Here is a 23,790-nt window from a genome sequence, read left to right as displayed (position 1 = left end):
CTGTTCCGTTCTCGATGCCAGGCGGTATAGAGATGTGTCTCAAATGAACGCGATGTCGAAACGGCGACAACGCATTTTCATTCCATTGTAGTTTATTTGTTTCGTACGATTTATTATGGGCAAAAGAAGATCTGAATCCCTATAATGAACAAAGGAAACAAAAAGGCGAATTTCAAACGCAGAGACACCGCTCGACTAGAGCGCACCGCTCGTACCCCGCTCGCCGCGCCACTGCCATCGAGAACACTTCAATATAAATCTTAGCATTTGAACGCGCCGCTCCCCGTACCGCCGCCGCCGCCGCGCTGCTGCCGCTGTCATCCAGTTTGAGGCCTAAGACGTCTTCCGTCTGCCTGATCTACGGCGTCCTTGGATTTTCACCTGGATTATCAATTGACTTAGGGAGTTAAGACTCTCGATTTAGCCATACTGTATTAGCACCGTACTAAGTAATGGCCACGCCCTGCAATGGGTCCATAAAATCATGTAGTGTGCTTAACAGTGGCACTAAATATTATTATGAATCATGTTGATGACTTTCGTATTTCATAAAATACTTATTTCATGATGTATACAGAGATTTTATTGTTGATATCTAACATAGTATAAATCAATAGTCAGTAATGTTAATGTAATTACTTACTGATGTCATAAATAGGTAAAAAATATATTTCATGATATGTTGTAAGATTTTACTGTAAATATCTATCATATAATATAAATAAATAAATAGGTATCTAATGTAATTCATATGGATATCGGCAGAGCCGCTATTGGTCCTTTTTATGTCCATATATTCCAAAGTTGTGAACGCTAAATGGCAATGTAAAACATCTCGCTTTGAATAAGAGATAACTTTAAAGACATAATTATAGGAAGTAACTGCAGAACACTCGAACTTACTTTACATCAGATAGAGCCGCAATACTCCAAGTTAAAGCTCTTAATTCTTTAGATTTACCTCACGGCGCCCGACTATCCGTGAATATTCATAACTGTTCGAATATTAAGAAGGGTCGCTGGACAGGGAGGTAGAGAGTGACGAGTATCGCCTTAATAAATAATGAATATTATTACGGAGACACTCGTCTGAATATTCAGTCAAGGAACAAAAAGAGAGCGGATAAAAATATATATTAACTAAAAATAAAATTAGATGGTGTGTACAGGGGCTATATCGAAGCAATTCATCTAAAAAAGCAAAATTGCTATTTGACATTTGTTTGCTTTGTGTCAAATTGCAATATTGCTTATCAGATGACTTGCTTCGATGTGACCTTTGTATGCTAAGCGCACATAATCTAGTTTTTTTTTTTAATCATAAGTATTTTTGTGCAATAAAGTTTTTGTATTATTTTATTACATACCCACCTACTATCATTAACACTTTCACGAACACAACGTAAATTCTCTAATCTAATTCTGTACGGAGAAAGGTTGTCTGTGACCTGGTGACCCCCCCATGACTTAAAAGCTGGATCCTCTCCTGGTGTTACGTAGGTAAGTAAATAATTCAACCACAATTAATACTCCTTAGTCAACATTTCCATTTCCATTTTTTTTTTGTTTGGGCCTTTTTGGGAGGTATGTGACCTAACCTGTATTGGGCTGATTTATCCTTCGCGTGTTGGAAGGTCAGACAGGCAGTCGTTTCTGTAATAAACCGGACTTTTCAAATCTTCAGGTTAAGTAAGCGGACCCTGTGAAAAACGAAATAATGCTAGGGAGATGATGATGAATGAATACTCCTTAGTACGTCACTGTCTCAACTAAGTCCTCTAGGCTTTCTCCTTCTCTCTCCAAGAGAAACTTCCGTTAATTGCGCTCAACTTGAGACTTAGCGGATCGTGAATCCAATATTAATAATTTAATTGTTTCATATATCGTAACTTGCCTTACTTTAAATACTGTAACACCTCCGTTTGTCACTCGCATTCAAAGTTTGAATGTGTTCAGATTCACACTTTGTTTTCCAACTTTGAGAATAGTTACCTACCTAACATTGTTAATAAAACATGTTTTCGCAGCTTTAGGATTATTAGTCTTTACGTCTTACCGAAGATGTAAAGAAAACAAAACAGGCAAGTCTACAATAGTAACTTATTATACCAAAAGTAACATTTATATCAATAGTAACAAATACATTAATGTATAATTATTTCTACATCAATGCAAGTTAACACATCACAAAACTCTCTTATGAAACTTTATATACAACCTAAGTTATGAGTAAACGCAGGGGTCCGTGTTGCTCTATGCTGTTAACAGAGGCAAACCATAATATTCATGAATAATATTTCTGTTCTGAGAATATCATCATCATCATCAATTTAAGAGCCACGTTCTTGTCGGTGCAGCATTTTCCATGCTACTTTTTTAGGGAAAAATAGGGCAGTGGTTTTTCTCTTGCCTTCCGCCCCGCAGTACTCTGTCTGACGCAAGTAGGATGGCGCCCAGAGTAGTCTATTACAAAGCCATACTAGGACTCCTGTCCTCCGCCTCTGAATAGTACTGACAGTTACTGCAGCCCTCCTGCATTGCCGTACCGATGGCTCCCATCTTCGCCTCTGCAACCGTTGAGGTCTTCATCCGTATCCCTGGGCAAGGGTTCTACGTTATACCCCGTAGATCTGGGTCCCGATTCGAACTTAGCCACCATCTCACTCCGGCCTACTGAAGTAAGAGGCACTCACCCCCGCGGCAAGGACGCGCCGAACAGGAATTGCCCCAGTGGAGGGCAGAGAAGATGACTCTGTCCCCCCTGGGGCCGGGTTAATATGGTCTTGTATGGATCCAAAACCAAAGGAATATACCTATAACTATTACAAAAAAGTTGTAATACCTACTCAGTAACAACTAGTAGGTAACTATTTAAATAAAGAGACTTTATGCTTATTAAAAAGTGCAAGACCAACTAACTGTACAGGTTATATACCGGCTACACTGTACAAATGTACCATATCCTTTGCCGAAGGTTGTCTGGAAGAGATCGCTCTTAGCGATAAGGCCGCCTTTGCCCACCTTAGAATAAGTTTATCCTGTAAATGTTTTGTGAATTTGTGTGCAATAAAGTGTTTTATTATTATATTTACCCAAAAAAATAGGCATAGCCTATAGCGTTGAAAAATAAAATTCATTATGTTACTTTTTGGCGCGCAAACATTTTTAAAAAGATTGCCAGTTGCACAATGGTTCACACGAGCCTTTGTAAATGCAAAATAAATTAAATATTGTGGTCGGATAAAAATAAAAATGATTAATAATTATAAATGGTAATGTAATGTAAAACTTTATAAGTAAATATGTATAGGAAAAATCAATCTTTTGGAATTGGAATTTTTAATTTTATAGAAGTTATGTAGGTAGCTAAGTACTAGGGTATAATTAATGAACGTATAATACTTGATATGAGTCTCGAAAATAGTCTATCTTAAGTAAGTATATTAGTATAAACAGCAACAAAAACAAACGGCCTACAATGGATGCGTGTTGGGTTTATGGTCCAGAGGTTCTGGCAGATCCCCTTAAGGACATAATCACAACAAAAACAGTTTGTGATCCCTAGTTTGGCCATCGCAGGCAGATCTTGTCCGAATGTAAGATGATCCGTGCTTCGGAGAATAGTAGCCGGGCAGTATGTGATCGTCACGAGCCTACGGCGGTTCAATTACTGACCCTGACACCAAGTTTGATGAGGTCGGACACTACCTCACAACCTACACGACGAAAACAAAACTCCTACCGCAACCGGATATGACGACCTGTGCCGTGTTTATCAAAACTTACAAGTCTACACGTTCACAAGCTACAAGTTACTCACAAGTACGTGTAAATATAATATTATATATTACTTATTTACATATTGTAGTTTTAATAAACACGTTCTTGTAATAATGAAATTGTTTACAAGAAAATTTCTTGTAATAGGTACAGGGCTTGTAAGTTTTGATATACAGGGCCCTTATAGAAAACTCCAAGGCGAAAATCCAACCTATAAAAACTTTCCCTAATTTATAACTTCAGCATTTATCTACATAAAACATAAGTAGCTTAAAGGTTATACATCTCACTGCTGGACACACGCCTCCCTTCAATCATCGGGAGGAGGTATGAAACATACTCCGTTGCGTGTTGGTGAGCCCGGGTCCATCGTAATTCATCTAAATTCTAACCTAACCCATTTTTAAGGAAACGCAAATAAATAGGAAGTGAAAGTTTGTAGAGTTGTGTGATTGGAGAAATTGTTCGAGGCTTCGAAGCTTAGAGTTAGTGTAGAATATATACAGGATGTTATTGACACCGTAACGAAATCTTTGGGGGATGATTCAGTTCATGATTCCGATTCGAGTTAATATCAGCATGTGGACTTTTCCGTCGCAAAAGTACCGTCGCTTTGTTATGGAACTGAAACTGATTTAAAAACCACTAACATTTTCATGAGTTCCACTTGATATTAACTCAGAATCATGAGCGGAGTCATCCTCCTCAGTCGGTACAGTGTCACTTAACTTACTGTGTATACTTATTCTTTTGTGTGTTGTGTGTCTCTACGGATAGCTATGACCTACAAATGAAATGGGACGTCCCTTATTATTACTTTTTGAAAAGAGTTCGCTTGACCTTACCGAGGAAATGTAAACGGGCAAGATTTATTGAGATAGTAAAGTCGATTTCAGCATTTAGATCCTTTTCTCTTTTTCTTTTTTTGGGATGACTTGCATTTGGGTTTTTGTAGTACTTTACTTGGCCTAGCCTCTTTAAGGGCTTATTACACTGCGCCAGACGCGTCGCGTAATGTAATAGGACCTTACCTCTTTTCACACCATTTCCCCTCGTTCTACGCCTCTTTAAGCCATTAATCATGTGTAAACTATACCATTATTATTGCTTAGTTAGGTTCAAATCTAAAGCTAATTTCCTTGAACATTTGTCAGAACCTACTCGTAAAACTCGTGCTTTACAAAACAAATTTGTAGATTATAATTCATCATCGTAGACAATGCAGTCAGTATAACGGTCCATATCAGCCTCACACTTCTTAGTATTATTGATTTTATAGTTGCAGAAGACACAAGGCCCCTAGTACCTAATTAAAACCACAAGTACGTTCACGACATGTTTGAGTCGAGATAACAACCACAACACGCATAACATAGCATCAGGCGTGTAGGTAGTAATAGAGAATAAGGAATCACCTGTAGGCAGAAGTGAATAAAATAAAATAATGATACCGATCTCAGATTGATTTTAATTAGAAGTGCCTGTGTGCGTTTGTACGTGTGAAAAAGTACGCAGATGCGACCCATTGCCATAACCTAAAAAGTATTCAGATCATTTGCCTAATAATAAAATATCTTAATAAATTTGTCATGGAACGCAGAGTGGGTGCGGATATGAAATTCGACAGAGGTGGGCAACGATATTAAATTCACTCATTCGTAAAATTAAATTTCCGTGACAACAGCCGCCCCTCTGCACCACAACAACTCTATAATATTCCCCTGTGTGACATTCGCAGACAGTCGATTAATAAAATTAAGCTTTTATTGTGTTTCTGTGCTGGAGTGGGATCAAAAAAACATAGAAGACCTTCAGCTGGTTATCTTCCCGAACATGTGTTACCTACCAAAAAAAACTGACATTATTTTTTTACCATGCTGGTCATTAACTATTTACGAACCAGATCAGAGGCTTAATTCAAAAATGTAAATTTCGTTGTACTTTAAAATACCTCTTGTAAACAAGAAACAAACCGAAATAACCGACAAATTACATGGAAACTTAAACTATTATGAACTTCGAACATCGACATCGCAGCAGAAAATAAATATTAACAATACTGTCCAAATTCAACACAGATACAAGAACCTATCGAATAAATCGCAACTTCGCGAAATGCTCTCAAAGTATCTGCTCGACCGATATTACCGTATGTCGTGAAAATATTTCATTTTATTTGTTTGCCCGGTAGGTATGCGGATAATAACTATGAATACTATGATGAGGCCACTACGTATCCAGCCAGACATTGAAATGCATTACCAGGTGAGAGCTCTCAGCGCTCCCCTATTATGTCTGCCCAAGTAGTGAATGCCATCCGATGTGTGTTTACAATAATACTACTTAATCAAAAATACAGTGCAAGAAAAAAAATAGAGAAATATAATTAGTAAGTATACTTACGTAAAACTTATAGTTAGTAAAATAAAAAAAGTTACCACTACGGTTATGTTCAAATTTCGCTATATCCGAAACAGTCCGCCACCTATCGATCACTATAAAAAGCTTTTAATTTCAAGGCAAGATGGATGGAACCAAGATGGAACCCATAACACTGTTTATAGCAAACAGCTCCATAGAGGGCGCTGCGCTGCACAGAAAAGTTGAGTAAATACGAAATAAAATAATACGAACGCTAGAAACTGAAAGATTTTTAATCGTTTACGAAATCTAAAAGGCTTTCATTGTATTCATCACTCATGTCAATAGTATATGTCATCATGTCAATGTATTCATTCATTCAATATCTCCTCCCTCTCCCTACGCATCATTCATTCGTTCGTTCGCTTACGTTTTGGTTTACGTTGCGATGCCGAGTTGTGAATACTTGTGAAATAAAAATCCTAAATTATAACATATAAATTGAGTTTTTATGAACAATAATGTGCAGAACTTTCTTTCGTTGTCCTATTATTATGCTCGGGGTTTATCTAAAACAATAATTATTTTTTAATCGTGTGAGAAAAGCATCCGCAACCATGGAGGGAAAAAAGATTTCTTTTGGTTTTATGAAAACAAAGAAAGTAGAGAAGCCAATAATTGAAGAAAAGAGAGATTACATCGAGTGCGTGGAAGAGAAATCCATCAAAATTGTTGGGTAAGTGTCCTGTAAACATAACCTCAAATAATAGTGACAAAACAAATCGTAGATTCAAGGTAAAGGGCAGATACCTCGGGGAAACCGCAAATTGCAAATGGATCAATAACAACCGATACTTTTTCTCAATAAAGAATGTACCATTGTACCCAGATTGGTAAGGGAAAGCACCGATATGTTTCAGATTACCTTGGTTTTATAATTTAAAAATTTTACATGTCCAGTTTCCATAATAATTTCACTCGAAAATTCGACTATATCCATAGCTCATACAAAATCGACCAATTTTAGTTCTAAGTTCCAACTCATAGTGCCCCCTTAGGTACACTCCAACCGGTTTTTCTCAAAATGAAATGCTTACAAGCTCTAAAGATCAAACTATCCTCGAGGCGCATTGTTTCAGGACATAAATTCCATCTACTCAAATAATAATGAAGTCTTTTATTCAAAGTTTTGTGTACAGTAATCACATAATAAATAATGTACCTACTAGCAAACAGACATAAACAGAAATTTAGTAAAACACAAACACTTGTGGGGTTACTGAAAACTAAGAATCCTAAATAAAGCATATTTTTAAATGCTTAATTATTATAATCACATGTACCTTGCTCTTTTTTATGTTTATCTGTCTGCCAATCGGCAGAGGTCTCCTCCAACCTTTTCCATTAATCTCCAACTACTCGACACCAAGCTGCACCGCCAGTTAGTCATGCATGACTCATTGTCCCCTCTCTTCTTTGAACTTTCAACACAATTTTGTTTTTATAATTGCAGTGGTGAAGAAGTTAAAGAAGTCAAGACTTTAGTCATACCAATGAAGCCAAATACCTTAATAACTGCTGAAAGACTAAGAGAGATTGCAGCAAGTGTTGAAAGTGGTCTTGATGAAGAAGGGACCTATAGAGAGAAGACTATTGAAAACAAGAATAAACCAGAGGATACAACACCCAATGAAGATCTGACTTTAGATCAGATGGCTGTAAGGGAACTGCTACAAGAAGCGAACAAAGAAATCAAGGTGGAGACACAAGATTTCACAGTTCCCGTACCATCAAAGCCTGTCATTGATGGGGAGAAAGAGGTATGAATTAATTTAATTTATAACATAACTAATGCTCATGACTGTACCCCTATGAGGGATGAACTAAGAACCCACAGCTCACTAAGCTTTCTGTTAGGCCAACATGATAGGTGAGCCGTAGCCTGTAATACTGTTAGTTTTAAATGCACTAACTTAATAACTCATTGGTGCAAGTCTGGTTCAATCAGTGGTTACGTCGGGTTCGGACTGGTGCTCTCCCTCCATTATTTATTCCTTATAATATTATGATCCTCTCCACCATGATACATTACAGGCGAGACTTTATTGTCTGTGCCTGTAAAATACTAACATATTACATGATTGGTATTGGTATTCACGGGCCGTTTTCCGCATACTACATGATTACGCTTATTATTATTTAGTCAGGGGTCTTTGGCGGTTCAATAGTAACCCTGACACTAGGGTTGATGAGGTTGTCATTGACCTCACAACCCACAAGAAAGAAGAGAAAACTAGCATAGTAGTTATATATAAAGTATCCTATAGAAATATCATTGAGGAGCTCGGTGGCGCAGCGGTAAACGCGCTAGGTCTGCAATTGTTGAAGTTAAGCAACTTTCGCAAAGGCCGGTCATAGGATGGGTGACCACAAAGAAAGTTTTCATATTGAGTCCCCGCTGCATTAGCAGTCGTTAATAACCATCAATCCACACTGGGCCCGGGTGATGGTTTGAGGCCTGATCTCCCTATCCATCCATAGGGAAGGCCCATGCCCCAGCAGTGGGGACGTTAATGGGCTGATGATGATGATCATATAGAAAACAATAAATACACTGTACTAAAAGTTGCATAATTAATTATATTTCAGTCGACATTAGAAGACTATGAATCAGTGCCGGTGCAAGATTTTGGATTGGCAATGCTGCGTGGCATGGGATGGGCACCAGGCAAAGAACAGTAAGGCTCAATTTTCAATACAATTTACTTTGACACAAAAAGGAAGTTTAACTACACATACAAGACATTTAGCAGACTCATGCTATAGAAATAGAAATACTCATTATAATACAATACAAATATACTTTATTGCGCACAACATACAAAACAAATTTACACAAATGATGATAGATACAGTAAAATCTGGCGTCCTTATTGCTAAGCAGCAATTTCTTCCAGGCAACCAGTGGAAAGGAAACTATTACAATTTGGTGTGGGACAGTGCAACATCTTGTATAAAAATCATCGTATATAATTAGCAAGAAAAGTTGAAATAATTCTTCAATAACAAACTCACAATCAATCCAGTGTTGTATATGTTGTTGAAGTATACAAGGTGTTAGTGACGTCATACTGGGTTTTTTTATTATTTTCAATTCCATAGTTTTGTAATGGAAAATTCCACTTGATATTTACTCAGAATCATGAACTATGCCAACCGCCCAGTATTAAGTATGTTGTCACTAACATCCTGTATACTTCAAAAACAAATACATTAGGCTGCATAATAATATTCATACAACACATTTGTAAGTCAGTTAATAAAGCTACTGGTCAACATTACATTACAAGTTTGGAATATGCTTATAATTATTCAGGGCAGTAATAATAAATAATCATTTGACTGTTTCAGGGCCAAGTACAAGCAGCCTGAACTACGCCCTAAGGGCCTGGGTTTGGGAGCTGACAAAGTTATATCAGACAAACAGAAGAAGCATGCTGGAAAGGATGGCAAAGAGGAAGAACTGTCTATTGTCAAGAATTCTTATGTTAAAATCACTGCTGGAAAACACAGTGGTTATTATGGCAAGGTAGGCAAAGTAGTTGTAGCAACTGCAGTAGGTGAACTAAGGCTCACTTTGGTACAGCACTTCTATTTTCTTTATTTGCCTCGGCAATCGTCGCATTTTCGACTTGTTTGTTCACCAAACATCAATATAGTACATTGTTACTGAAGTAAGAAAGTCCCCAGTGGCGGCCCTAGCAAAATATTTAGATTGTGTGAGAATAGTTTTAGGCCACCGAAATTTACAAATTTAAATCTTTTAAAAATGTTTATTAAGGCAACCCGGTATGAGTTTTATGTTGCCGCAATCTAACCCGGTGAAGTTAGTTGCGGCCAGGGTGAACCAGTTGGTTTTGCCCCCTATGTCAGCGCCCGGTGCTGTGGCACACCTCGTACCACCCTATGGCCGCCACTAAAAGCCCCCAATCATCAGCGAGGGTGCAGTTTGAGTGTACTCGAGTGTATTATAAAAGGGATCTCAAACTACACTCTCTTAGTAATCGAGCAATTTCTTCCTTCGGTGAACAATCTACTATAGTTCTGCATAAAGTACACATGTATGCACTACTGGCCGTGGGCCGCGTGGTTTGTAACAGGGTAGTCAAATCAGTTAATTTTTACTACACGTCAAAACACGAAATAACTATGGAATTTGTATGAAAAGCAACATGTGACGTCATAAGAAAACGTGACAAAATGTCGCACTTATTATTAAATGTTTCATTATTAAAATTCATAAATAAGTTAAATAGAAGAAAAAAAAAACGTTTTTGTCACCTTAAGATCTGTGTTTATTTAGTAAAATCAAAATTTCATAATATATCTTTGACCTAGGAAACTACCCAATTGCACCTAGTGAAGTGACACACATCCAGCAAATATTTTTGAGGTATCATATCAAAAGTGACTGTAATTTATGTTGATTATAATTTCTTGGGGCTCTATCCACCCCGTTAGGGATCACGGGCGTGAGTCTATGTATACTACTTATTGCCAATAAATGTAGATAATAACAATCATTAGTCATCATCAGTACACATAATCTATTTATTTCTTTTGCTGTTGGTTTTTCGAAGAAAATAAAACAAAATGAAAAATCATAATATCATAAGTCGAAATCTTTTAATTTGTTATTCATCATTGTATTTTCTTTTCAGGTGGTGAGTCTAGATGAAGACAACGGCCGTGTTATGGTCGACATCGTAGTTAAGAAGGAAACAGTCAGCCTGAGCGAGTTCATGTTGCAGCCAGTTACTAAAACCGAATTTGACAAGGAGGCCAAAGTTATAAGTAAGTACGTAAAGTATCTTCACGTTTTTTGTTTAAAACATTAGCAATAGGCTGGCGTGTAACAACAATCTCTCCCGTAAGTCTCTTATGGCTTCCGTGGTCCAGTGGTTGAGCGTTGTGCTCACGATCCCGAGGCCCCGGGTACGAATCCCGGTGGGGACAAATCACAAAAATCACTTTGTGATCCCTAGTTTGGTTAGGACATTGCAGACTGATCACCTGATTGTCCGACAGGAAGATGATCCGTGCTTCGGAAGGCACATTAAGCCGTTGGTCCCGATTACTACTTACTGTACTACAGTATGTAGTTGTTACATGAGTCATGTCAGGGTCCTTTGGCGGCTCAATAATAACCCTGACACCAGGTTTGTTGAGGCCGGTAATTCACCTCACAACTCACACGATAAGAAGAAGACCCGTTAGTCACAATGATGCAAGCAAAGTTGGATAACGTTTGTTTATCTAACGTCTTCGAAGTCACTCCAGTTCTACATACTCCAAAATTATAGTGATAAGGAAACAGATTTTAGCAGCCATACCTAGATGGGCTAACCTAAGTAGCCCAGACACCACTGACAATTCACAACAGAGTAGCGTAGCGCAGATAAATTTGCTTGATAATCTCAGCTTGTGCCATTTGAAGGACAAATATAAAACTAAATGACATGACTTTGTTTCTGAATTACAGATACGGAAGCGTTCGAGGCATATAAGAAAAATGAAAAAACACAAAATAAAAAGTCTTCAAGGAATGAATCACTGAGCGTTGATGAACGATCAAGAAACGCGTCGCCAAAGACTGACAGGGGCGCAACTTCAAGCCAAAACTATAGAGATGTTAGCAAAGAATATAGAAGAGATATGAAGGAAGAAAACAGACGGAAAGATGAAATGTCTTCAAATGGCAAAAGAGAAAGTAGTAGACGTGAAAGAAGTAGAAGAAATTCTTCAAGTAGTGAAGATAGTAACAAAAAGGACAACTATAAAAGAGATGTAAGCAAAGATAGAGAAAAGAGAAAGAAAGATAGGTCTAGAAGGGACTCACGGAGTAGTGAAGATAGAAGTGATAAACGAAAGAAAGATAGACGTCAAAGAGATTCCAGTAGTGAAGACGACAAACGGAAAACTGCAGGCAGGAAAAAGAGAGATAAAGATAAGAAAAGATACAGTAGCAATGATTCGTTAAGTTCGTTTTCAGAGTCTGAAAAGAAAAAGAAACATAAAAGTAGTAGGAGACACCTTGATAGTAGTGAGTCTGAACCAGATACTCATAAGAAAGAAAAAAGAGATATTGATAAGAAAAGGAAAGGAAAGAAAAAGAAGAGGGACAGAGACCGCTCGCCAAACTACAAGAAACATAGGAAATAAGAATCAAGTGGAATAAACTATTATTTTATACAATTTAAGTTTTTTATTTCGCAAATCTCGTCTTGCTTTGTATTGTGACGTGCAATGTTTTCAAACACTTTTAATTTAATAAGAATTGTAATTATTGACAACGTTTTTAATAAATGTCGTTGTTATTTGTAAACTATATATAATTTATTTCGCTTTGCTTTACACGTCATTTGCAACAAGAAACTCGAACATTCGATTCACGTCATCTAACGGCAAGGTTTCAAAACACAATGTAGTTACTACTCCAGAATCACTGTTATTACCTATGCTGCTATTATTACCAACAGTAGGCGGAAGAGTGCGCGAGATGGCGCTGCACTCGATATTTATACTAAAATGTTTATTTAGGTACTTCAGCCTAGTGTTCGGACTGCCACATTCTACACCAAAGCACACCGCGGACACTTCATACAAACAACCTCGTTTTAACGACCTCCGTGGTCCAGTGGTTGAGCGTTGGGCTCATGATCCGGAGGTCCTCGGTTCGATTCCCGGTGGGGACATATCACAAAAAATACTTTGTGGTCCCTAGTTTGGTTAGGACATTACAGGCTGATCACCTGATTGTCCGAAAGTAAGATTTAAGTAAGTAGTAGTTACATGAGCCATGTCAGGGGCCTTTGGCGGCTTAATAGTAACCCTGACACCAGGGTTGATGAGGTTGGTACTCCACCTCACAACCCACACGATAGAAGAAGAAGAACAACCTCGTTTTACACAGACACCACACAGTGACGGTATAGTACACCGACGACCCGATTACTTTAGCCATAGAGTCAGCTCGCGACACCAAACACTTCAGGACCCCGCCGGCGTGGTCGACTACTTCCCTCAATCAGCGCTTATCGCTATCGACCCCCTAGGGTCGATTAATTCTTTCAAATATTTTTCCGCTCAGGCGACGCCCTGAGCCGAGGTTCGCGCCCAACTGGGCACCCTCAGGCCTGTTGTCTTAAAACGTTGTTCCGGGTGAGAACATTCAGCGCTCCCCATTTGTCCGGCCAAGTAGTTAATGCTACCTGCGGTAAATATACAATAAGTCACGTCAAAAAAAAGTTACCGTACACGCGCATCTGTGTGTGTGAAGTCTGGCGCCATACGATTCAAGTCTAAACTGCGTTCGAGGGGAGGGTGAGGTAAACCTAGCTCAGAACGCTGGTGGGGAGCGGAGAGTTGCCGTTCTATACGTAGTATTATTACTGATTAAAGCCATCGGCCTGATCAACCGTATTAGGATATATCGCAAAAGAAGCGCGACGGCCTAACCCTCTACCGCCACGGCGGGGCCTGTAGTGGTCTTTATACCCCTGCCTAGTATTCGTTTTCTGCTTAACTGATTTGAGGGTAAAGAGGTCCGTAAGTGTACCTATCCATGATTAAGTCATCAGTGTTCAGTGTACTAATTTACGAACCACGCTCTTGTTGGTGTAGCATTCTCTATGCATTCTTGGTTCTCTCTCTCTCTCTCTCTCTATTCAAGAGCTGCGCTCTTTTCGGTGGAGTAATCGCCATTCCTCTCTTCTTCCCGCCAAAACCTTCACCTCCTGATACGAGACGACCTGCTGCACCTTCTCTTTTATTTGTTTCATAAATGTTATCCTAGGTCTACCCCTTCCTCTCTTCCCTTCAATTTTTGAATCGTGTCGTATCAGGTGGCCAATCATATTTCCTCTCCGGTTCTCTATAGTCATCAATATGATTCTCTTTTCTTCAACTCTTTCCAGCACTTTTTCATTTGTTACCATTTCAGTCCAGCTTATAGCCTCCGTCCTTCAGCATTCTTGGTTATTGGGATAAATAGGGCAATGGTTTCCCTCTTGCCTTCCGTCCCGCAGTACTCTGTCTGACGCGAGTGGAATGGCACCCAGAGTAGTCTATTCCAAAGCCGTACTAGAACTACCTATCCTGCGCCTCTGAATAGTAGGTACTGACAGTTACTGGTGACCTCTGTCAGGTTCCAAGTTAGTCTCTGTGACTCGCTTCTTCCGTCCTGCATTGCCGTACCGATAGCTCACATCTCCGGCGCTGCAACCGTTGAGTATCCCTGGGATGATTAAGTAGGTCTCTAAAAATGGCCGCTGAATTTACAAATATACATGAAGGACAAAATAATGTACTCGTGGAACAAACGGGCTTCTCCAGCTGTTGTGAACAAAATTACCTTGAAAAGGACTGACCACTTATTTAGAAATACTTTTCGTATTAACATCCCACATAAGTAGGTAGGTACCTATAGAATCCCGACAAAACCACAATAGGTAGGTACCCCACTTATCTGTAAGCTCACACACGCGAATTCACCATTACTCTACCCGAAATCCGAGCCTCAATAAGTCAGAAGGGTCTGGTTTAGATTTTTACCCGTCAACCCAGGAAATTACCCTTCAGATACGCCTGGATGAAACTGTAAGGCGAAGATAACTGCTGTAGCGTAACAGTTAATAAATTGGCTACAAGCTATTTTGAATTTTCCGTATTAATGCTTGGCTGTATGAGACCTTTCTAATCTGCGGTAGTATTACGGACAGGTATTGAAGTAGGATTGAGGTTGGTAATTCACCTCACAATCCACACGATAGAAGAATTACATGACTCACTTGGTTGTCCGACAATGTAAGATGTACTGGAGTAGTGTGGATCACGCTCCATATGTCCAGTAATTGAGTGAAGGCCTGTGCACTAGTGTCCAGCAGTGAAACGTAGGTAGGTATATAGGCAATTTATATATATGGAAGTATATTCCTCGTGCGAGATATCTACATGACGTCATCAGAAAAGACTTGTTGAACACGGAATTGAGGTAGAAAAGCCACATCACAAATAGGTACAGTCATGAGCAATATAATGTACCCACTTTAGGACTGTCGCACTAACATTTTTGACATTTAGTGAGACCTACAGTTCAATTTGTCAAAAAAGTTAATGTGACATGGTACCAAAGTGTATACATATTAATGCTCGTGACCGTACGTAGGTACCTACCTATGTAGGTACTTACAACAACTCACGGCTGTATTTTAAATTTCCGTTCCGGGGATAGGGATTTTACAGGAAATAATGAACTATATTAAGTAGGTACGGTGGCTATTAGATAATATCGCAGCATTGTTAGACCTAAGTTTCCATACTACAGCATTATAATATCGAATTTAACACTGTGATAGGGTCTTAATAATGTTTGTACTATTTAAGTTATTTTTATAGCCATAGTAAATACCCACGGAGGAAATAAGTAAGTATATGAGGTTTCTTTGAGGCATAGAATAAGGAATAATACTACGGTTTGAGGTAAGTAGAGTAAGTAGCCTAGTAAGTACTTAGGTGTAGTGTAATAGATACCTTAGTAGGTCAGCCAAATATTCAAATGGACCGAGACATTGGTTTGTGAATTTCTGAGTTGGAAAATCAGTGAACTGATATGAATTGGACGTAAGAACCTATTAGTCTTTGTATTAATACCTATTATCTAGGTCGGCCTATGCAATTCACTTGGGTATTTTGACCACTGTCTGTTTTAAAATGTAGTGGGTAGACAAGTATTTTATCTAATGCCATCCTATTTGCTATCTACTAGGAATTTTTCGCCCTTTTTAGTGCCTAGACCTGGGACTCTAGACTCTGGGACCGCTTACCGAGCTAGACCTAAATAGAGATATTGTAAAAGTTTTTAGATCGTTATCACCTGTGCCCAAATTAAATAAACTTAGTCATCTAATTCCATAAAATATCACGACACATACATACATACATAAAATCACGCCTATTTCCCACCGGAGTAAGCAGATACTATGGAATTTAATTTGGTTCTCTTGCTTCCTCCACATTTATCAATTATTTCATTCACGCACGCCGATTCAGAGTAGATCTTACTGAACCTTTCCTAAGGACAAATTCGAATTTACTCACTTATTTGTTTTTATTTAATCACGAATTACCGTCAAAATAACTTTTTGGTACCCTATACTTTAGATCCGTAAAAGCTAGATCTGACGCCCCGGCCAAGTAGTTAATGCCATTTACGGCTAACCCACAATAAGTCACGTCAAAAAAAACTTAGATCTGACTGAATAGGTACCAACGACGTCTTCTACGCGCTCCATAGACCGCTATTAAATCTTTTTCTGTTAAATTATAATGCAGATATGCACGTTTTAATAATCTCGCAAATTGCACCTCTCCCAAAGAGTTGCAGACATAAGAGATAGCTAATTAGCGACAGACGCCCGTTCGATGAGGTGACCTGACCTACATCCAGTTGACCTGACCTGAAGAAATCACTCTCCGGAAAACCACCTACTTATTACCTAGCAAAGTGCATACCAAATATACTTTTATAAAAGAAAATGTAAATCAGTTCCTTAGTGGTAAGACGGTTAAAGTCAGAGTTTTAATCAGATGTTGTCGATTTAATTAGGTGGTTACCTATCTACCTGCTTCACAAAGCTAAAATATTCACAGGGGTTAGCCAAATTATATGAGAGTGATAAAGATATTTTAGGCTTGTATAATATTATTTTTATTGTTGCATTTCGAAAACGTTTGCAACTTGGCTAAGGTTCCTGTCTACGTACCTATGTCATAATATCATTTCTGCTAGGTTTTGATACTAGTAAACTAGTCTTTTAATACCTTAACAGTTTTCCACCAAAGAAGACAATAATTCATAATCACAAACAAAACTTTGGGATTTATGTATATTCCAGTAAAAAATTGAGCCCATTTGTGGTAGAGGCCCCTAGACATAGTCAATTGCCTATGTAATGTCACGGATCTTTATCTACAGATAATAATCAGGTGGAATCAGTTATAAATCAACTATAATATTCACTTTCTTATTGAACATGAGCGTCACGAACATAATACCTAATAGGGGGAGATGTATTTATAAAAAATCAGTACAATCAACATCGTGCTAGGCGCTCGGCGCGCCCGAAGAGTATGTAATCACACCGGTTAGGCGCGCCGTCGACACTTCCTTGACTCTTGACGTCATTCAAAGATTAACTTTTAATATAACGCGTCTGCCAGCCAGGATGATTTTATTTTTGGTTAAATTTGCCCCGAAAACATAGCCATACAGCCTCCAGCCAGGATGATGTGGCTAGAAGAGGTCACATAATCTTCAATGTAGTCTATGCTTAAATGCTGCGCTGACCAGCATAATGCAATCTAAGTTTTTATGGGCCTCTTCTATCATACACAGAAAACAAATTAAATTCCCTAAAGTTCAACATGATAAAACATAGGTAGGTAAGTACCTATAAATGTGAACTAATTTATAGAAGTTAGAAACTTTCATGGCTGTTTGAATTTTATACTCGTTACGTTCAACTTGTGCGAATAGCCTTACAAGCGGTTTATCGCAAAACTTTTAGGTATATTCCAATGGAGTTTTTGATTACTTTACGAGAAATATAAAAGTTATCTCATAGAAATGTGCTCCGGTGGTAAAGTTTATATTGAGTAGGAAATAAAAAAAATGGTTCTGAAGAAAAAAAAAACAGTAAGTACCTAAGTAGGTATCTACCTCAATCCCTGAGAAAAGCGGGAAGGTTTTCATTTCAATTCGGTCGTGTACTACGTTCAAGATAATTTACTAAATAAAGACAAATCTAAAGCGAATGAAAAGCATTTTCTTTTTTCTATTTAAATAATTTATGAAGTGTAATCAAGAAAAACGTAATAATAAATCCCGACATTTTATCCCATTTTCTATAACGGCACAGTGTAGTTTTTTCATACAAATTCTATAGTAAATTCGTGTTTTGAAGTTTAGTAAAAAAGTAACTGATTTGACCGTCCGTTTGACCGTCTGTTTCCAACTAGTAAACAACTACTTACTTACTAAGTTAGGTACTTACTCTTAGGCTAATAGGCTGTTCATGTTGTCTTCTCGCGACTTATAGGTAACTACCGCAATCTTCTTCTATCGTGTGGGTTGTGAGGGTTACATATTGAGCCGCCGCAGGCCTCTGACATGGCTCATGTAGCGACTACTTACTGACATCAGCAAGTACCAAGTAACCGGGACCAACGGCTTAACGTACCTTCTGAAGCACGGATCATCTTACTTTTTTGACAATCAGGTGATCAGCCTGTAATGTCCTAACCAAACTAGGGATCACACAGTGATTTTTGTGATATGTTCCCACCGGGATTCGAACCCGGAACCTTCGGATCGTGAGTCCAACGCTCAACCACTGAACAACGGAGGCCATTACCGCAATTAAAATCTACTTTTACATTCCCGATTTCGTATTCGCTCGTCAACAATAAGTACCAACATCAACGGAAATAATGAGAAACATTCGTCAGATCGTCGTTCAAAGGAAAACAATGGCTCGTCTTACGTAACAAGCTTTGTTTTCTTCTCAGGAAATTATTAATAGGTACTGAGCCTTTGACAACGAGACGGCACGAGTAGATGCTTACAATAAGTAATTGGCATTGGAAAAAAAATAGAATTAGATTTTTACTTCTGATCACTTTGTTCTACATGTTTTATAGAACATGGAGAAACCACAGATTGCACCTATCGACAGCCTTCTGACTTCGCATTAAAGTAGATGATCAAAATATTCATTAGTTTAGTAGTAGTAGTTTTAGGCGGATGAGACGTTCGACAACAATACAGTAGCTTTTATCCGTCTCGAACCAAATAAAAGTAAATATAAAAAAATCTTAAACAATACCTTTTAGACTCGTGTCCTAGCTAATTAAATTTATGTTATTAAATGTATTTTTTTTAAATAATGTGATACATTCATTATGCTCCTACTTACAAATTACTATTAGATATAAGTTCCTAATATTATTAGTAGAGACTCTTTCCTGCAGACAAACTGTTTAAACTGTTTAAATTGTTTTTGTTTTATATTAAGTATTTAGATTTAGTAAATAAATAAAAAAAACAATACGGTTCAAAATGTAACTATGTTAGACTGAACATATAAAAATATTTTTGAATTTCAACTTGAATTTATTATCACGGTGAAAAGATAACACTTATAAACAGCCTTCCATTCGTCTCACTGCTAAAGGCATTTCCTCAATCCACCGGAGGGGGCATGGAGCATACGCCACCACGCTGCTCTAGTGCGGGTTATTGGAGGTGTTTTTTTGCAGTAGTGGGCGGGATCAGCTGCGTAACGTACTGTGAGGTATGTTACTGACCGTTAGTTAGTTTATGGTATATTTTAATCACTTATTTGTCTTTGGAAATCCGTCAGACCTCCACCTCCCTTTGATTTATTATTTAAAATCTTTGCATCTTCATTAAAAAAGTGTTTGCAACTTAATTTATACCTACCGTGCCTCTTATACCTCCTTATTACATCTGAAAATGTCCTTGTATACACAACGTTACAATCATCCCAGTACATACCTATTTCCATTTAAAGAAAATGCTCCCCTTATTTTCAGCTTCAGGTTTTGGCAAAAATAGCTATCTACTTAGGTAGGTACACATATATATTGGAAGGAGTTACGAGGGTTCCTGTGAATATTTTATGCTTAAAAGCCATATGGGTCCATTTGCAACGTTTTTAGAACTGTTTTGGCAAAAGGTAGGTGCAATAAAGAAGACACCTAGTACCTACTCTATTTAGGTACCTTCACAAGTAACCACGTACCTACTACAAATTGGTAGGTATCATTAACAATCTCAGTAATTAAGTATATCATTAGTAAGTTAGTTTAGTAAAAAGGGTAAAAAGGGGTGTTAATTCGCATTACCTCGTAGTATGAAATAGGTGGATAGGTGCCTAAAATTAGTTACAAAATGGAGACACAATCTCTTGACTTCCGTAGCTCATAATTAATCTTCCTTGCCTCATGATTAATGGAACTTCATAAAAGTTTTCCTGGACTATGTATCCGTCTTCTTCTCGTCGTTTAAATGGCATTCAATTTTTTTTCAGTCCAGTATTTTGTCATACCCGCTCCGGTTGATTGAGGGGAGGCCTGTGCCCAGCAGTGGGACGTGTATCAGTTTAAAGAACTTTATTCTCATAAAAAATACATAGTCACTTAACATGAGAACTAAATATTTTAACAAAAGATAAATAAAGTGCCGTTGAACAGGCAGAGAGAGTATGCATAAAAACTTACCAAAAACAAGAAAGACATCGCTTTGATAAATTATTTACAAGTGTGAGTGAAGTATGACTACCTATTGCTTATCGACAAACTAGTTAAAGGAAGGGACTAGCGTTCATAGATATAGGATGTTCATTTAGTTACTTAAAGTTTTACAAGATTATTCCATGGTACACATGATATGTTTACGCGTGTATAGGCTGTTTATGTATGTTTTTTGTCACCCGGACTGCACTTTCGGCACCATTCCTAAGCTCCTCCCGTACAAGTGTCAGGGCACGCGAGGTAAGACATCATCGATTGAGCCATAGTCTGTGGAGGAACTCCACACTCCGTAGGTACCCATAGAATCTATAGATAACTTATGATATAAATAGGTCTTTCCTTCAATAAACCTTTCTATTAAACGCCTTTTTGATTCACCTCTAGACTTTCCTATGGCAATGTGTTTCTTGCGGCCTCATCCTTGTACGGTCACGAGCATTAATATGTATACACTTTGGTACCATGTCACATTAACTTTTTGACAAATTGAACTGTAAGTCTCACTAAATGTCAAATATGTTAGTGCGACAGAGTCCTACAGTGGGTACATTATATTGCTCATGACTGTACCTATTTGTGATGTGGCTTTTCTACCTCAATTCCGTGTTCAACAAAACTTTTCTGATGACGTCATCTCGAAAGAGGAATATACTTACATATATATATATATATATATATAAATAAAATAAAAATATAAATTGCCTATATACCTACGTGTCACTGCTGGACACTAGTGCACAAGCCTTCGCTCAGTTACTGGACATATGGAGTGTGCTCCATGCTACTCCAGTACATCTTTCTTTGTCGGACAACCAAGTGAGTCATGTAATGTTTCTTCTTCTATCGTGTGGATTGTGAGGTGAATTACCAACCCCATCAACCCTGGTGTGAGGGTTATTACTGAGCCGCCATAGGCCCTGACATGACTCATGTAACGACTTCGTATTTATTATCAGTAAGTAATAACCGGGACCAACGGCTTAACGTGCCTTCCGAAGCACAGATCTTTTTACTTTTTGGACAAAGTGATCAGCCTGTAATGTCCTAATCAAACTAGGGATCACAAAGTGATTCTTCTGATTTGTCCCCACCGGGATTCGAACCCGGGACCTCCGGATCGTGAGCACAACGCTCAACCACTGGACCACAGAGGCCGGTCAAGTAATTGTTCTAGCCAGACAAAGGACAATCTCACAAAGGATTTAAGCATTTATATTTTATTTTTTAGTGTTTTTTTTTTGGGCACAGCTGAAAATCAGCGTTGTGGCACTCCCTCAATGTCGGAGTGTCACAACATATTGCTGAGCTGGCGTCCCTTTTTACAAATAAGTTTGTAATTACAATATTCACTTCTACTGTTATACTAATACTTATATCTAAAATAAATGATTTCTATTCTATTCTATTCTATTTTCGACAGTGTCCCTATCGGGAATCGAATCCGGACCTTCATATCGTGAGCCCAATGCCAGAAATAAGACCACCATAGACGAGGCACATGGAAAGGTAATTTAGACCTACTTTTTTCCTAGATAAAGCATGAGTGGAACTACCTACCTACCTACCTTGTAAAATAATTCCAGCAAAATGTACAATCTGCCTACGATAGTTAGGTACCTACCTATCACTAAATAGTTCCTTAGTCATTTCCCCTATAAGTGCCGTGTCAAACAGTAATTTCATTCTGCACATTCATAAACCATTATTTAAAGTTTAATGGCGATTTTATTACTACTGTAGATTACGTTGGAATGGAATGCAATTGCAATCAGACCTTGTTTAGTAAACTTTAAGTATGAAGTTAAATTTTAGTGCATTTGGATATGAAACCCTCTACACAGACAATACACATTGACGTTATTTGTGTTAGAGAAAATTACATACATACATAAATAGCCTATATACGTCCCACTGCTGGGCACAGGCCTCCTCTCAATCAACCGGAGAGGGTATGGAGCATACTCCACCACGCTGCTCCACTGCGGGTTGGTGGAGGTGTTTTTATGGCTAATAGCCGGGACCAACGGCTTAACGTGCCCTCCGAAGCACGGAATCAACTTACTTTTTCGGAAAATCAGGTGATTCAAGCCTGAAAAGTCCTTACCAAACAAAGGACAGTCTCACAAAGTGATTTCGACAATGTCCCCATCGGGAATCGAACCCGGACCTCCAGATCGTGAGCCTAACGCTCTTACCACTAGACCACGGAGGCTGTTAGAGAGAAAATTACACTTAAGATAAATCAATAACTAATAACTCATTGGTGCAGGTCCGGTATCGGGGTATGTACAGTCACGAGTAATATCATGTACCCACTTTAGAACCCTGTCGCACAATCATATTTGACATTTAATGAGACTAACGGTTTAATTTGTCAAAAAAATTAATGTGACATGGTGTCAAAGTGTATACATATTAGTACTCGTGACCGTACCACAGGACCACTGTGACAGACACTCCAGAAGTGCCTTAATAAATGCCCTGTAAAGTAAGTAATAACTGAGTAATCGTTACATGAGCCATATCAGGGGCCTTTGGCGGCTCAATAATAACCCTGACGCCAGGGTTGCCGAGGTTGGTAATCCACCTCACAATCCACACGATAGAAGAAGAGAAGAATGCCCTAACATAGCATAAGTTCACAATGGGGGTAGGTGAAACATCCATCGAAAGATGAACTAAGTAACCACACTTCACCGAGCTTTCTGTTAGACCAACGTGATTAATGGTGAGCCGTATCGCCGTCTATAATGGTCGAACCAACTGTAAGGAATCTACAGTTAAGATAAATCAATAATTTTTTGGTGCAAGTCAACACATCAACACAACACATCGACATCGTATCAACAGTGGCTGCAAGTTGTCTTTGATTACTTGTGTATGCAAGTCCTGTATCGGGGTCCGAACCGGCGCTTCCCGACTGTGTACAGTCATGCGCAATATAATGTACCCACTTTAGGACTCTGTCGCACGAACATATTTGGCTTTTAGTGAGACTTACAGTTCAATTTGTCAAAAAAGTTAATGTGACATGGTACCAAAGTGTATACATGACCATACCACAGTGTACCACAGGACCTTAGTGCCAATAACTCCAACAGTTACCTTTTAATAAATGCTATGCACTGACTTTACTTATTTACATATTAATACATTCACATCTTCCTAGAAATAACTTATCTGACGTTCTTTATCGACAATTTGTCAATGTAGCCTTTCTCGGAAGCTTATTGCATATCATTGGGTCTGACACAA

The 23,790-nt window shown here is 38.3% G+C and overlaps 1 protein-coding gene across 1 annotated transcript; it reads left to right on the top strand.

Annotated features, from left to right (window-relative positions):
- The first annotated feature begins 6,552 nt into the window (after positions 1–6,552).
- Positions 6,553–12,396, top strand: LOC126370967 (G-patch domain and KOW motifs-containing protein). The gene is made up of 6 exons (XM_050016139.1): positions 6,553–6,877; positions 7,655–7,961; positions 8,791–8,879; positions 9,553–9,730; positions 10,863–10,995; positions 11,684–12,396. The coding sequence occupies exons 1-6, from the start codon at positions 6,759–6,761 to the stop codon at positions 12,361–12,363; spliced, it is 1,506 nt and encodes a 501-aa protein (XP_049872096.1). The 5' UTR covers positions 6,553–6,758; the 3' UTR covers positions 12,364–12,396.
- The last annotated feature ends 11,394 nt before the right edge of the window (positions 12,397–23,790 follow it).

Source organism: Pectinophora gossypiella, chromosome 11 (genome assembly GCF_024362695.1).
Source record: "Pectinophora gossypiella chromosome 11, ilPecGoss1.1, whole genome shotgun sequence".
Taxonomy (NCBI): Eukaryota; Metazoa; Arthropoda; class Insecta; order Lepidoptera; family Gelechiidae; genus Pectinophora; species Pectinophora gossypiella.
Note: the sequence above shows the minus strand (reverse complement) of the source record. Positions and strands in the feature narration are given on the sequence as shown.